Below are 16,080 nucleotides of genomic sequence, written 5' to 3'. Positions count from 1 at the left end.
GATATTTGTGCGTTCTGCAGACAAGTGATTAGTTATTTATTCGGTGTAAACAGACAAACATTTCAACATAAGACCTATCCATATTTACAGACAACTTTGAGGAAGTGATCTGATTTGGATTCTTCGCTTGCCCAACATGGACCTGAATATTTTCCTGTTTGTGGAAGCCATTTCTGTGGTCCCACGTAAGTGTCTTGTGAGGCATGCAATCTCCTCTTGAAATCCCACACAGAAGTTGAAATGGAGGATTATTGCAGCGGCATAACACTACACTGTTATTGTGCAGAAACCATAGAAAGTCCCATCATAAGTTACAATATAACTCCACAATAAAATAGAAATGTTCAGCTAATGAAATGAAATACAAAAGCAAATACACTTTTGGGATATACACAGCCCTCCCCATTCTTTGAAGAGACTGAAAATGAAATGTTGAAATAATGGAGATCTAAACCCAGGTCATAATGCAATTGTGTTGCTGTTGTATTAGGTTATTACTTCATAAGCTTTTCTTGAAATGGTGTAACATAGGAAAACAGCAACATCTCCTGCACATTGATTACTGCCTGCTCATGATGGATTTAAAGATCTGGGCGCTGTGCTCTGACCTCAGCACAGAAGCACAGAATCTGATCTATGACACACAGGAAAATGTGCGTGGACAGGCGGACATCATATCGAGTTTGCGAAAAAAAACTGGATTTGCCACCACTATCAGATCTGAGTAAACCTAATATCATTCTTTACACTTGTGCCTCTAGAATGTTCCGATCTGTCATGGCTAATTACTGTCAGTTTATCATTGATAGTTACAGTGTTGTCACTTCCTGTCTAAAGTGGAAAAACAACAAGAACAGAAATTCTATTCCCTTTTACTTGCTTGGGGGCTTTGTATCTATGCTGGATACTTTATCTGATGCATTTAGAGGATTTATCAGATTTTAAGAAAATGGGCCTTGAACTTACCACTGGACCATTTTTTCACATTTTTGGCAACAATTTAAAACCTCACATTATCACAAATTTAAAAATTATGTCTGGGGACACTAGCCCATGGAATTATCCTTCACCCTTATTCAAATGGTCGCATGGTATCTAAGACTGAGATAATAGTGTAGTAGCGATAGATGGAAGGGCAACCATAATGCCATTATCGCCTCATGGGCCAGAAAACTAATGGAAAATATTCCCTGTTATGTACATTATGTAAATTCAGTAAATTTTCTGCATGCAGCAACTGAATATTCATGTCTAAGAGAGAGGAAAGGGGGGGGGGAGAGAAAGGGAAAGGGAGAGGGGTCAGGGGTGCCGGGAGTGTCACGGCTCTGCCAGTTGCCATGGTTACAGCAGAACTCTGACACCGAGTGCGCTCCCAGGTGCTCTTGCAGCTGCTCCGATCAGAGCGCAAATTATAAAGTGGAGAGCAGGTACCCAGTCCTCCCCTGTAGCCCCCCCCCACCCCCCGCCCCCTGCCCCTGCCCCTGCCCCTCACAGGCAGGGTCCCGTCACTCTCACTTTTGGCTTTGGTCTCGTCTTTGATCCTCACTTCAAAATGGGCTGGCGGCGCGCGGACTTCACCCGCAGAGGAGAGAGAATATCGATTCCCCGGTCTCTGCTCCGCCCTGCAACGTTTGCCATCGATTGCTGTTTTACTGGCTGCAGCCGGGAGTTAAATGCTAATCAGTCAAACTTGGAGATACGAGTTCTGCCAACACCTCTCTGTGCTGACATGAAAGAGGGGGTGACAGCATGGAGGAGAAACAGGGGGGTGGAGTTATCCAGAGAGAGAGGCGTGAGTTCTGAGCTGCTATTCATGACAGTCTGAGAGGGGGAAAAAAAATGGCGAGTGCGGGAAATTCCAGGAATAAAAGTTGTCTCTACTCTAAATGTAGACGTGGTCACAATGCAGTTCGTAAAGCATTTTGCATCTTCAGGTTGCTCATAGACAAGATCGGGTTGCCCATGAATATGACAAGAATGCAGGGCATTGAATTGTCTCCCAAGTGGAAATGATGCCGATTCCACTGGGCGAGAAGGCATTAAATGTTGCAGCAAGCCTTGTGACAGATATAATTTGAGTTAATACAATCACTGATGATACCAAATTACTTTCTACCGCTTACTACCGCTACTACCGTTTCTACCACTTTGATATGTTTTCAGCAAAGTGTGACTCAAGAACTAATACTCCAGAAGCAGAAGCTTATAACATGTACAAATCAGAACTGGTAAGTACATATTAGAAAAGCAAACGTTTGATCAAATCACAAACTTCATGTCAATCGATAGCTAAATAACACAAATACAGCTTTGGTAAACACTATTATCAAACAAAATAAATGCAAAAAAACCTCAGAATTACAATCTTGAAGCTAAAATGATTGAAGGGAATGCACATTAAAGGAAGAAAAGAATCAAAATAACCAAATTCTGGTGATTACAAAAGTCATGCAATTTGTTGCAAATGCAAAGGTTAGTAATTCCTGTTTCCTGTCATCTAGCAATTACTGTTGTACAAATTATGAACACTCACCTGAACATACCGCTCTCTCAGCCTGTACTAACTTCTCTGCACTGGGACTAACTGAAGTTCCAAATGAAGACGCAGGAGGAGAATTTTCAGACAATTGCTACGCGATCAACAAACTCATCACATCCTCAAGCATAAAAAAATCTACTAACCACTTCCTCTCCATGACAGCGGTTCACAGCATCCCTCCTCCATCCCATCTCCTCCTCATTTCTATTCCTGTGTATGATGTCCAATAGCAGGGGGGTCAACAACCTCAGCCCACAGCAAGGTGGGACCCCTTCCTTGGACTCCAAGCCAAAGAACTGTACCACTATACCAGGGACGTTTCTAGCTGTCGAAAAGATTTGGGGCTAAGTCAAGTTTGCCTGGGGCTTGTCTTTTTATTTATTTATTTATTTTTTTTTTTTTTTTTTGAAGGGAGATCGGCATCAGTAGGTTTGGGAGGTTATATCAACCTTTATAATATCATACCTTCGGACACTGCAAGTCAAGTTCCGCTCTGTTACACAGTCTGTCTGTTTTGCTATACACCTAACACCTCACCTAACACCTAACACATTTGCTAACACCTCCTTTTTCAGGGCGAAAATATTCGGGGCTACAGCCTCCGAATGATCTGACCTAATGACACCACTTCCCTATACCCTCATTGGCAGCAATGCCTGTCATTGTATTAAAATTCATATTTTCTGAATTGTGATTGCTGAATCAATTTCTGGGAACATGTCATTATCGGCAATGGACTCTGACTCTTCCCACTGAGGACATCTCCGACACAGCAGAGCGCTAATGCCCATACAGCCTGCGTGGCCTGCCCTCTGCAGAATTGCATATGGAAATGATTTTACAGCAGCATAACTATGATACTTCACATAAGCATATTCAGTGCCAATCGCTATACTGCATAAACGCTGCTCACCACTTCTCAGACTAGAATACTCGGGTGATTGAGCCAACAGCGTGTATCTTTATCACATCGTTGTGGTGTGCGGGTTTCATGTGCGTCAAACACTTCGCTTTCTAAAAGTAGCTATAACTAGTTAATTAGTTAGGGGTTCATTGTTGCTAGCTAGCAGTATTTAGTGGATGGGTACTATCTGGAGAATGGTGGTATTTTTCACATAAGAATTACTACCTTAGCAAACTCAATATTCTATGATACTGCAGTCATCATAGGATATCGACTCTGTGGATCTATGTTTGACTATAGATGGCCATACAGAGGCCTGCCATTGGCCCTATCAACTAAAACACACACAAACTATCACATCTTTCACATACACAACCATATAACCATTCTGTCTTAGAGACATACACGTCAGAAGCAGAAAGTGTCCCTCTTTATGGCTAGACTGCAGTGTGCCCCCTGAGGTGACCTGAAAGCACCAATGAGCTCCAAACCTTTATCTCTTCACTAAAGTGAGGAAGTGCACTCCCAGGACTTGAAGGGCTTCTGTTTTTGTTTTTTTTTTTATTATACACGCACACACACACGCACACGCACAGACAGAAGGTCTAATCCTGGATTCATTTAAACCCTAAAGATATGATATTGCTATCAGTGGACAAACCCAGCTGGATTCTGTGACAAAATTTCTGTTTTTCTCAAATACCATTCCAGACTGCAGACTGCAGATTCGTTTCCTTTTCACAGGTGGGTGAGCTCATTTTCAACCAATCATAGAAAGGACACCATAACCCCTTCCCCAATCTGTGTTACCCAGAATTAATAAGGGTCATTTCCTTTAATTTAAATGACATTTCACAAATGCTATGGCAGTGCTTTTATTCTGAGAGAGAGAGAGCAGGGGAATACGTATTAGTTTCAAAAACAAAACAATTTTGTCATTCTTCCAGTTAATCTACGTTTACCTGAGGCGAAACAAATTGACTTGCAAATATGCAAAGCTTTTCAGGCGGGAAGTGTGAAATGAAACCAGCAGGTTGGGCTGTCCCCCTCCCATTTGAGGGGGGGGGGTGTTCACATGTGATACAGTGGCAGGGAGTGGGGAAGGATTTTAATGATACACAGTGGGGTCCCTCAGCCAATTATCAGTCAATTAATCTATAAAAATCAACATCTGAGTGCTGATTTTGAGGGCAGAATAGTAGCTCCGAGTTTATAACGTTCATAGCATATTCAGAAAGGCTACTGTCCGTGACACATTTTTGTGGTTGAGGGTGTCTGAGTGTAAGTGTGTAGATTTCTGAAAGACATAATGCAACAATGTGGATGTGTCTTTCATGTTACCTGTACCTCAAAACAAGTCAATGGAAAAGAGGTTTTGATATAATTGTCTGCCTTCAATGCAAAAAAAGACTTTGTATTGAAAGAAGTAATGCTGGCATTTATTCCTTAGTCAAAGCTGGGGACAAATGGAGAGAAATGACTCTAGGCCTCAGTAAATTCAAAGCCAGCGTTTTTGTGAGATTCTATTAACCTAATAAACGCCGTGTAATGCTGTTCTGTTTTAATGTTTGGACTGTGTAATTGGTAAACCTTGCTCTAATGTCAGTCAAGGCTGCCATTTAGAAGGTCAGATTCCACTTTTTTAAAATACAATATATCTGAGAAATTTTATAGCTCATTTTACAGCTGAGGGTCTATTTTACATTTGTCATTTTTACATGAGAAACGACCATAAACGTTATATGAGGCCCAACGAGATGAAAATGACATTTATGATAGCTGAATGGAATATGGAATATGGATGGAATGGAATGTATACTAATAAACCTTTGTAAATCTGTTTAATTGCAAGTTAAGTTTCTTAGGGAAATGGTAAGAAATGACAGCTTCTCCATATATATTTATTCATCCTGAGTTATTACTGAAGTTGCAGGTTTTCAAAGCTTCAGGATTTAATTTACAGTGCAAATCACATCCACAGACTTGTGGTGCGGGGATGGTGTCTGACCATTCCGAAATCAGAAACGTTTTAAATCATTCATCCAAGCTCAGCGGGACCAGATTCATGCAGAGTTTCGGAAATGGTTCACGCTGAGAGGAGAAATGCTGGACGTCTCGTACCTGCTTCCCGAAGATACCCTGGCTTGACAAACATTTACTCCAGTTCATTTCACACAAATAATAGGGCAAAGGCGGCGGTGGATATGCAAAGCACCAGTTTAGCGGCCTTTACTGGAGAGGTGATATCAGCTTTTCCTTGCGACAGCGATGCAATTCACAGTGACTGTGTGAATTCAGCTGGGACACCGTCCTCACTGAACTAAATATGCCAGACCTTGACCACCTACTGCTACAGCTCTCTTTCTTTTAGGCCAGTCTGTCTGGCATTGTCCAGGGATTTATAGACTATAAGATTTGTCTCCAAATATTGACAGATGCCAAGGCAACCTACAGATCACGTTCTAACCGTATTTTAAATTTTATTTCCTTTACCTTGAGTCCACAAAACGCCAAGGTATACGTTTTGGTTAAAGCAGCAACTTTACAGTGAAATTAACATAAACGTATGAAGAAAGGCATCACAGCGGTCGTCTACAGATGGTGGACACATGTAATTATTATACTTAGAGGGCATAATTGCAACATTTTTTATTTCACCTCCAGTCTGTTGCATGCTAATTGTTGATTGTATATAAGCTATTTTTTGCCCAGACTAAAATGGCCAGTCAATGAATCAAGCAGCGAGGAAGAGAGGAGCACAGCCCAGCAGCCCCGGTCATCATAAATACCTTTTCAGACCCCCCATGCACTCTTTCATTTCAAAAAAAAGGGCAGCCTATTATTCTAATTATCCACAATAACACCCCCTGACTGTCACAATTCAGCTCCCCGGAGGCAGGCAAGTCACCAGTAGCCTCTTGATAAACAATCAGACACAATGCACTGGCTCCAGCAGGAGATGTTTTTGATATGCGTTACAAACCACAACCACAGACAGTCACCCTGGGTGCTTTTTGCCACACTCAAACCTGTAAAATATTCATAGTTTTTTTTTTTTTTTTTCTCAGTCTGCCTCCAGTCCTCGGTAGATTTTTTTTTTTTTCCCTTTCAAAAGCAGCTCTGCTAAAATGCAGCATCTAGACGTTGCTTTCAGCAGCTGCAATAAATTGTATTTACTTGCTTTTGCTTTTTTTTTTTTTTTTTAATTTACATTTTGGAAAGCAAACTGCCAAACGCATTGCAGGCATTGGTGTGTGTGCATATGCGCATGTGTGTGTATATATGTGATGCACAGGATTTTAGTTGTGGGGGGGAGTCACAGTGAGCTTACACCAGGTTAGGGGTCTGATCAGAGTTCACTGGCTGGTTTATGCTATTACATGCATCACATGTCTTTATGTATGGTTGTGACTTATTGGTCATTCAAAATGTAAATTTTGAATTAACACTCAGCACTGACAGCCAAGCAAACAGACAAGCTTAATTAAGTCCATTTGTATTAGTTGTCAAACTTATGGTAATAATTGGTAATAAGTGTTCAAAGGAGCCCAAAGAAATCAGAAAAGGTAAGGCCTGAAATTAGCCTGAAATTTTCAAGAGGTAAAATGATGGTTTATTTCATTAGTGGTGCCTCACGAGTCTGTTTTCCTGTCTTCAGTTTTACAATCCCAGCTGCTTTGAATCGCCTTCATGAAACACACCAAATAAAATTCATCACATCACAAAAAAACTGCTGAAAGACTGAATAATGGAATAAAGATGTCATGTCATGCTTGGTTTGCCAGGTATTATGGGGAGAAAAAGACATTCAGCTAATGTAATGCTGTCCTTAAGCCTTCAATATGTTGGGTGTATAATATGCTGCCAATCCTGTTGATGAAAAATTAATAGGAGGGTAAAAACTACTGATTATTCAAGAACAGTAGTGCAGGGAGTAACATTTAGTTAACCATTTCAACCTGTCTAAATTGTTAATGAACAATAAAACACGTCCCGTTTAAATCTGACAGATGAGCATATTCTGGACAGATGCAATTTTAGTTTTATCTCTATTGACAAGCACACAATTTCAGCAGATTCCACACACTGATGACCTCCACAGTGCAGGCTTCCTCAGTGCTTGTAATGTGGTTTTCTAGCAAGCAAGGCTGGCTATTTAATTTATTAACCACTTGGACCAGCGGTCATGAGAATTCTGTTATGTCATGTTAGTTAATGTTATGTCACCCTTTTTGATAAACAAGGATATCAACAAAGACAACTGTTGTACAGTTAACTGAATTTTGTGTTTTGCCCTAAAACAGCAATGAGTTTTATTAATTGGCCAAATTGAGGGACAAATGTTGATTGAATTGCAATGTTTTACCATGAACACATGTTGTGCATTGATGTGGCTGTCATAAAATAGTGCATATGCTGAAGATCTTCATACATAAAGGTCACATGATGGGTATTTCATGACACATGATATACGTTTAAAAAAAGAATTGAGGGAAAATGCATTTAAATCAAAGACAAAAACGAAGTGAAATTCAGACCTGAGTGCTGCAGTCCTTTTCTTAAAGTGCTCCCCAACAAGACTCTTCACCCATTGCTTTGATAACTGCTGCATTACGCTGTGCAGGTTCCCTTCAGGCAAGGTGTACTCACCATTGAGAGAGACAGTGATGGAAATACAAGAATTTTCATTTGGTTCGTGCTGACGATTCCTGTCCCTCATTCATGAACAGCAAACATTATGCATCCTGACAGGGTAAGCTTTTCATGGGTGAGCCTTAACTGTTAGTCTACTGATTTGAAGGCGGTGTGGCTAATTGCTCACTAATCACTAAAAGCATCTCTCTTTGTGTTCTTCAGTTGATGTGAGTAATTAAATCATCCATTTAACAGTAACGTTCCCTATAACCGAAACTGCAGTTAGCCAGTTAGCTGTTGAAATATTTCATGTTGAAATTTTTAATTTTCAACATTTTGCCCGGAAACACTGAAAAGGCACGTCTGTTTCAGAACTGCTTTAATTTCTAAAATATCTGCTTGGCTTGAGTGGCTGTAATGGAACTCTGATTATGAACATGCATCGGCTACCAATACATATTTATTCAAAGTGCGTAAGTCTAAAAGGCAAAAACTATAATCCATTCAGTGAGTTACAAGGAAAAAGCGCTCAGCACTCCTGTTTTGAATCAGTCCCAGAAGTCATTTTGCAAAGGATTGAGGGCCTATGAGCTTGTAATAAATTGAACAAGAATGTGGATGTTTTTTTTTTTGTTCGTATAGTAATGAAAAGAAGGAATTACACCGGTTATGACATGATTAAATCAATGACACAATAGCTAGTCACATTTCTAGAGCTACCCACTTCCTGTTTGCTCTTCTGAATTATATAGGTATACTTCTTTAGTACTTCTTAGTACTAAAAGTACTTAGTACTGAGTTTTGTGCGCTACATAATCAATATTAAGCTAAGCATTTGCGGAAAAATACATTGCGGATACTGACTGTGATCTGTTTCCTGCACAGCAATAAAAGGTGAAAACAACATCTACAATGAGAAAAGAACTTTGAACTTTGAAATAAATACCTGACTGCATCTTAAGAGAAAGAAAGACAGCAATGGTGGAAATGAGGGATAGTGAGGAAGAGAGACGCTGTGATGGGGCTGTCTGATGCTTCTCACATGAAAAGGTTTTCTTTCAAAAAAAAACAAAAAAAACATTGGGATGGAGATGTAAACAAAATGCATAATTTATTATGAATAAATAGGACAGGTTAAAAATGCGAAAAGCAGGCAAATGTAAAAGGGATGAAATGGTTAGAAAAAGACTGAAACGTATGTAGAAAGCCAGATGAAGAAACGAGGGTGATGGGGAAAAATAAAGGATTTTGCTGGCAATTTCCTTTTAAATTAACATCACAAAGTTGCAAATTGCAGATAATAATTCGCAGCCCATCTGAAGTGGAGGAGATGCAAAAGATTTCTTGAGTGAAAGCTTTCCTACTGACCACAGCGAACTGCAGTCTCTTTCACAGAGGATTCCACCACAAGGACACAAACCTGTTCCCACTTATTTTACCCCAGACACATCCACAGATCCAGAGCTCATATGCAGATGAATTTGGTAGCCATGGCCCTGAGGATTTCAGTGTTCTTTCATGTCTTAGACTTCCTGGTGCACTCCCCAGAATAGGAGGGTCATAGTAGCACATGGTGTAAATCCAGGTTGCTTGCGGTAGGATATAAAAGGGAATGTATGCAGAACTGAAGATTAAAGCCCAAAACCACAGCCGACTTTGTCAATTAAAGTCTAAAATAGTCTTTGATGCAATTTCCCTCTGGAAGCTCCTAAATTCTCTCAGAATTTTCACATTAAAGCATTTATATTTCTGTATTTTAACAGGCAAAATGACAGGGCCATTAGCAACGACAAAAATGGCAGGATTAGCAGAGTGTCCTTTGCGGTGTTGTTCCCCAGTATAAGCTATGATGTCATTTTTACGATACCTGCTCTGAGATCATGTCAATCCTTAATGTCTGTGTCTGCCAGAGATGATGACTATTTCTTAATTGAGTCATTGTGTCATTGTGTTGAGGAATGACTAATTTGTGCATATCAGGTCAACCCAGCTCTCAGTAAGAACACAACAATCTGGCCTCTGCATGGGGAGAGCTACACCAGACATCCTGTCCACTGAGGCATGAGGCCAGGGAAGTGGGGCTGCAGGCGCACTTAGATGGATTCTTGGATGACACGAGCCACTGAGAGATGCTTTATTAAAAGACATGTCGCCACGCCAGGGGGGTATAACTGAGCAGAAGGAGAGAGACACACAGAAATAGCAGGCAGGAATCACAGTGAATCAGGGAAAAGATTTATTTCCTTTAGTAGCAGTTAAACCCAATCTGGCCACACCGCTGTCCGTGGCCATTTTTAGCACTCGATTTGATGTGGGTTCAAATCTTTCCTGCACTTCAACAGGGAGGGAGCCATGCATCGGAGGTAGCCAACTCCAGGTCCAACCGAGTCGACTGGGATTGTCACTCTGAAGCCGAGAATGAGGAAGGAGAAGCCTATTCTCTGGTCTGAGCAATATCAGATGGATATTTCTCCCTGCAGGTGTGACCATGGGTAGACCCATCTCTTCGGACTCCATCTCAGTTCCACTTCAATCGCCACCCCTTAGCGCCTGCTACTTGTATTACTTGTATTACTTGCTGCTTATTTACTTATAGTATCATGACATGTCATGGATACTGTGATCTAGTTACTATGCGATACATATGGCTGTGTATGGACTTGACTTTGCTTAGTTTTCTAGGCTGTCCGTTTTCAGTACAATTTAACTTAGTGTAGTGCTTGAATGGTGCTGTGCTCCCACTGGTCTGGGAGTGTTGTTAGCCTGGTCTGGCACTATTGCTCATTCAACTTGTATGGATACACTTCTGTTTTCTTGTGCTGGAAGTCGATCTGGATAAGCGTGTCTGCTGAATGAATGTAATGTAATGTAATGTAATGTGAAACACCACCCTGGCATGGAGGCTGTCTCCCCTGCTCAGCGCTGGACAGCTGCCAAGTGGTGCACCCAGCAAGGGTGCCATGCTTCCTACCCATCCTGTGGGCAGGAGCTGTCCGCCACCTCCCCTGCCACAACATATTATATTACCTTTTAAGATAACAGGATAATTAAGATTCCCAGACAATATTTGGTAGGCTATTCCATATGAGGGGTCTGCATGAGAGAGCACACTGCCAGATTTAGTTTCTTCTATTTTAGGAACAACCAGAAAGCCAGTCTCTTGTGAACAAAGCAATCTTAAGATTGAGAGATTTGGCAATCTTTAACTCCATTAGTCACATGTCTCATTTCCTTTCACGTCCTCTTTCCTGTATGAACAGTAGACTGGGAGTCAGCAGAGCTGGCCCAGGACACAGAAACTGGTGGTTGATTGCGGAAGAGCAGAAATGCCCTCAAGTCTGGGAAGAAGTGTCTTCACCTTTCCCCTAGAAACTGAGTGTTTCTGTTAATTGTATAGTTTCTGTTTAATTTTTAAAATGTTAATTGTCTAATGGCCCTTTGTCTTCTAAGTAATTCAAACCTACCGATAGCAGATTAGATTTTATCAATTGCATCCATACCTGCTAATTGTTAATTGTCTGTTTGTCTTTGCATATGAAGCCAGCCATTGGTTAATGGGCCTCACCCACCTAATCAAAGGCGTGTTAAATACAGGTGTGTGGCTGTTGCTGAGGGAACACTTTTGGGATTGGCTTGTGGCTGTGGTGCTTGCACCCAAGGCTGGGTTCTTTTGTTTGGTGGTTATAAATAAATTGTTTTTTGAATAGTTGCTGTTTTGGTTCTATTTTGTGAGAGGTGTCTGCCAGCTTCTCCACAAGGTCTGTAGGAGACTGGTATTAAAAGTGATCACAAAGAACACTCCTTTGAATCTAGTAAATATTTCAATAACTGAGCCTAAGTGGGTTCAGTGATTTTTTCATAATGGGTGCTTGGATTTCAGCGTCTGGGCCCTCTAACATTTGGGAGGAAAAAAATGTAGTTAAAATCCAACTTTCATCCTCACTGAACACAATAAGCTCCTATTAGCACTATTGGACCTTTTACCTTTTAAACATTGAAACTTTATTTAAATGCAAGATACCGTCAACTGTGCAATCCATGAGTCCAGCTGTCAGATTCTTGCCACAGTGAAATATCTAGCATTCCAGGCATAGATTAGGGAAATGCCAAAGGGCGTAAAAGGTGGATATGTGGTCTGGTGTAGGAAGGGTATACTAGTGCCTGAGGGGGCAGATTCATATGCCCAGGGTCTGTGCCAATGCAACCTGCAGGCAAGCAGTAGGCATCTGGGCAACTAGCACTCTTTATCATATGCCTAAGGGCCTTTACAGTAGATTTGCAACTTCCTGTGAGCCACCAGTGCCCAGTCCCCACCAAAAAAATGAATACAAATGAGAGAGAATGGTGTGAAAGCAATGGTCTTCTCACAGGGATGTAAGGGCTCACAAGGATTGGAAGTCTGTCTCCCTACTCACTACCACATACACACACATACACACAAACACACATGCACATATATACACACGTGCTAACACACACATATAACACAAGAATTAGTGCATGCACGCACATGCACACACACAAATTGCTAGTTGTCTCCCACTGCACAGGGAAGGGAAATTAAATGACAAAAAAAAAAATCTGTAGCAGAAGGCAAACTCTCAGGGAAATGGGGAAATATGCAAAAAAAAAAAAAAATGAGCAAAATAAAATTGTGTTAATTGGATTGGCTCCCTCAAAGGCAGGGAGGTAATGGAAGACAAAACAGCTGCAACCAAATGACTGGCGAGCAAATGGAACCAGTGGCACTGGAGCCAGAGATCCACAGATGGTTACCCACACCACAAACGGCACACAACACACAGCGGTGACTGGCTCATGCCACACAGTTCTGTTCCTGCCCCCCCGCCCAAATAATTACTGTCTGAATAGTGCCTCTACGCGCTGGCGGAGGAGGCTGGCAGATCGCATTAGGCCGCCTGTTCAGAGGAGCATTAATACGTGATGTCAGCAGTGTTGTGGGGACCGGACGCTCTGAGCAGCGGGCGGGAGGGAGGTGTTGCTCGGGCGACACACTGAGAAGTGCCCAGGTGTCCCTCGCACTCCTCATTACGGAGGGCCGTGAGGTATTAACGCTGATCGCACGGGACTCGCCGTCCTAACACCCCCGAGGTGTTCGGCTTTATTTTCTCAGCTTGGTGGATGCAGTCCCCATGTGAGTTCGCCAGTCAGGGCACATTAACCCCTGGCCATGTCGCTGGCCATTTTACACGCTGTTATTTTTCAGTACATCTCATGGAACCCCCTGAGGTTTCTGTTTAGTTATCTGCAGGTCCTGGTGATTCACTGTGAAACAGTTCACATTATTCTGTTTAAAAAGCAGTTTCAAATTACACAAAGGAGAAGAAACACTACAAATACTTTAGAAAATTCAAATAAGGTAGTTTCAGATTAAAATAACCCCTTTGTATGTTTAGCATTTTACTGTTTTTAGTATTTTTGATTACGCTTGTCAATGTGTATTTGCATGACTGAGTATTGAATTACATCTCAAAGTATAAGCCAGTACAAGCCCTGGATGGTTACCTGATGAGAGAAACATACTGAAGCCCCCTTTTGCTTTGCCAAAGGAACACTCATATGGGTAAATGGGTAATGCATCTTTATGGAGGCTAACATGACCAGAGTATCAGGAAAAAAACCCCCTGGGGGAAGACGAGTCACATGGGAATAGTATGATAGAGAGGTGAAACCAAGGGGAGAGGGAGGAGGGTAGTGATGCAGGGGGTGAGGGGGCGAAGGACATGGGGTGGGCGGCGAGGGACTGGGGGGGTTGGGGGGGTCACATCTGGCTCCCAAGCGCTGCTGATTCCAAAGCCGTCTTCCTGGAACTGAAGGCACCGCTCAGGCTGATGGGAACTGAGAGGCGTGAATCCTGGGAAGGCAGCAGGATTTCACACGGAGCTCGGTCTCTCTCTCCTGCCAGGAGTCCAGATTAGAGCAGAGGAACCTCAGAGTGCACGCTAGGTCACGGGGCTGTCGGGCATAGGAGGGCCGTCACCAGGCACCGCTTTGCGGTTCAGGGGAGTAGAGCTGGGAGGAGAGGACGTGAAGCTCAAACAGGCCACTGGGGACGGAGGACAGTCCTCCTCTCTCAGACAGAGGCAGAACACCACAGCTGTTTAAATCTTCTATGTTTGAGGCTTTTGAGGACAGGCAGAGATGAGGATGGAGCAAAGCTCTGTGACACTTTGTGCTTAACTCTGAGTGACACATTTAAGCAAGTGTAATGTTTTTTTTTTTCTTTTCAAATCCTTACACAATGATTCATTAATTTGGTGAGGTCAGGCAGGACATAGCATTTCAGAAACAAGAAAGCTCGGAGAGAATCCAGACTATAGTGCGGGCTGAGGGTTGTTGGAATGGGTGGAGTTTCAGGAATGCACAAAATTTCAGCTCGTTAAGATAATCAGCCACAGCTGTGCAGACCGCTGAGGCTTCCTCTGCCGTGCAGCGCTGCAGAGTCACGAGATCGAGGCCGCCCGGTGACTCTCACAGGGAACAGAGATGAAAGAACAGGCGGCAGCCATGATGTCAGGCACCCTTCGACTGAGAGAGAAACACAGCGGCCAATCGGTGAAGGGTGTGGTTTGAAATCGCCCTCCAACGCTGCTCGAGTCAAGTAATGACAAGGGACAGCTTCTCCACGGTCTATTCCAGTCAGGGTGGTAATGAGTATCAGTGATTAAAAATAGAGACACTGCTTGTGTTCTTTGCCTCTGGTCTCAAATGTACAAAGGCACCCAGAAGGGTGATCCTTGTTAATAGTTAATAGGGAACTTTTTGCTGCGCTCACATATAACGATGTCGCAGTTTAGTGCGAACGATTAACTGTATCTGTCTCAGCTGTGATGAACAAAACTGATGCCTTACTAAAAAATTAAGTGAAATTAAAATTTAAATACTCCAAAGTTATAATACTACAAATGAATGTCTCATGATTATTACTGAGTCCAAACAATGTCTAAAGCTACCTTAAAATAGTAACTAATTCACTTTGATTTGAAAACGGAAAAATAAATATAAAATTGAGGTATGAAACATTTAATTGAAACCAAATCCTCCTTGTTTTATTAACGAATGGGAATCCATTTGTAATGATGGAATAGTTAATTACAGTAGTGCATAAACAGTCCTAATTCCTTCCATGATGGAGTATCTGTCTCTTATTGTTAAATGGGCAGGATGATACAGGAGTGGTCATGATGTATGTTCACTGTCTCTTTCAGCCAATCAAAACTACTCTTTAGAGGGGGTTGATAAGCTTTAATTAATTTGATTAACTAGATGCTTTATTCCTGTGGGCAGGAAGCCAGGTTTCAGTTCATTGAATGAGTTTTTTTTTGTAAAACGCAGGCAACAGAGGCAAATTAATTTGTAGATATCACAAAACTCAGAGACAGACGACAATGTAGGAGCCTTTATATGGCATCAAAACAGTATCAGCAATGACTTAATATCATATTATGACCTTTCAAACCTGAGTGTCGCTGTGAATAAGGCAAAGAATAATTACTCTCACCCTAACAGCGTTAGAGAGGTAACTTTCTCCTTTCCAAGCTATATCCACAGCACCAGATTTATTTCTAATAAACTGCACTTTGTCGAGTGTTCTGTATTCCAGGTATTTTATTTCCATTGTATCAAATAAAAAATTTGACTTATTGGTGGGCCTCTACTCCTCCATTTATGACAACAGACAGAACTTGACTGAGAAGGTCTGACTGTGAAATGTTTGTCCATTGTCTGAGTGGGTAAGATTTATTGCCGATGGAATAGGACCGGTATGCAATGATCAACTGAGAGACAATGAGAGCAAGGAAGGCTGAAGAGGAAGAAGCAGAAGGCCTGGTTGGTAACTACAGAGGAATAGTGGCTTCTGATAGGTCAGGGGGTGTGTTTACCCTGCATTAAGTGATGAACTAGACGAGTAAAAATTCCTACACAAACTGTATTGTCTGAAAACGTGTCAAAACATGTTCAATGACTATTAAATCTTCAC

General features: G+C 41.8%; 1 protein-coding gene across 1 annotated transcript in view; it reads left to right on the top strand.

Moving 5' to 3' along the window:
• Positions 1 to 136: 136 nt before the first annotated feature.
• LOC118785388 (kelch-like protein 10) overlaps positions 137 to 16,080 on the top strand; it is a 67,122-nt gene continuing 51,178 nt past the window's right edge. Inside the window, exon 1 of the mRNA XM_036540005.1 lies at positions 137 to 185. Within this exon, the coding sequence (XP_036395898.1) occupies positions 137 to 185 (49 nt within the window). The remainder of the gene's footprint in view (positions 186 to 16,080) is intronic.

This window comes from Megalops cyprinoides, chromosome 11 (genome assembly GCF_013368585.1).
Source record: "Megalops cyprinoides isolate fMegCyp1 chromosome 11, fMegCyp1.pri, whole genome shotgun sequence".
Classification (NCBI taxonomy): Eukaryota; Metazoa; Chordata; class Actinopteri; order Elopiformes; family Megalopidae; genus Megalops; species Megalops cyprinoides.
The sequence above is the reverse complement of the archived record's forward strand: the minus strand, read 5'-3'. Positions and strand labels throughout refer to the sequence as shown.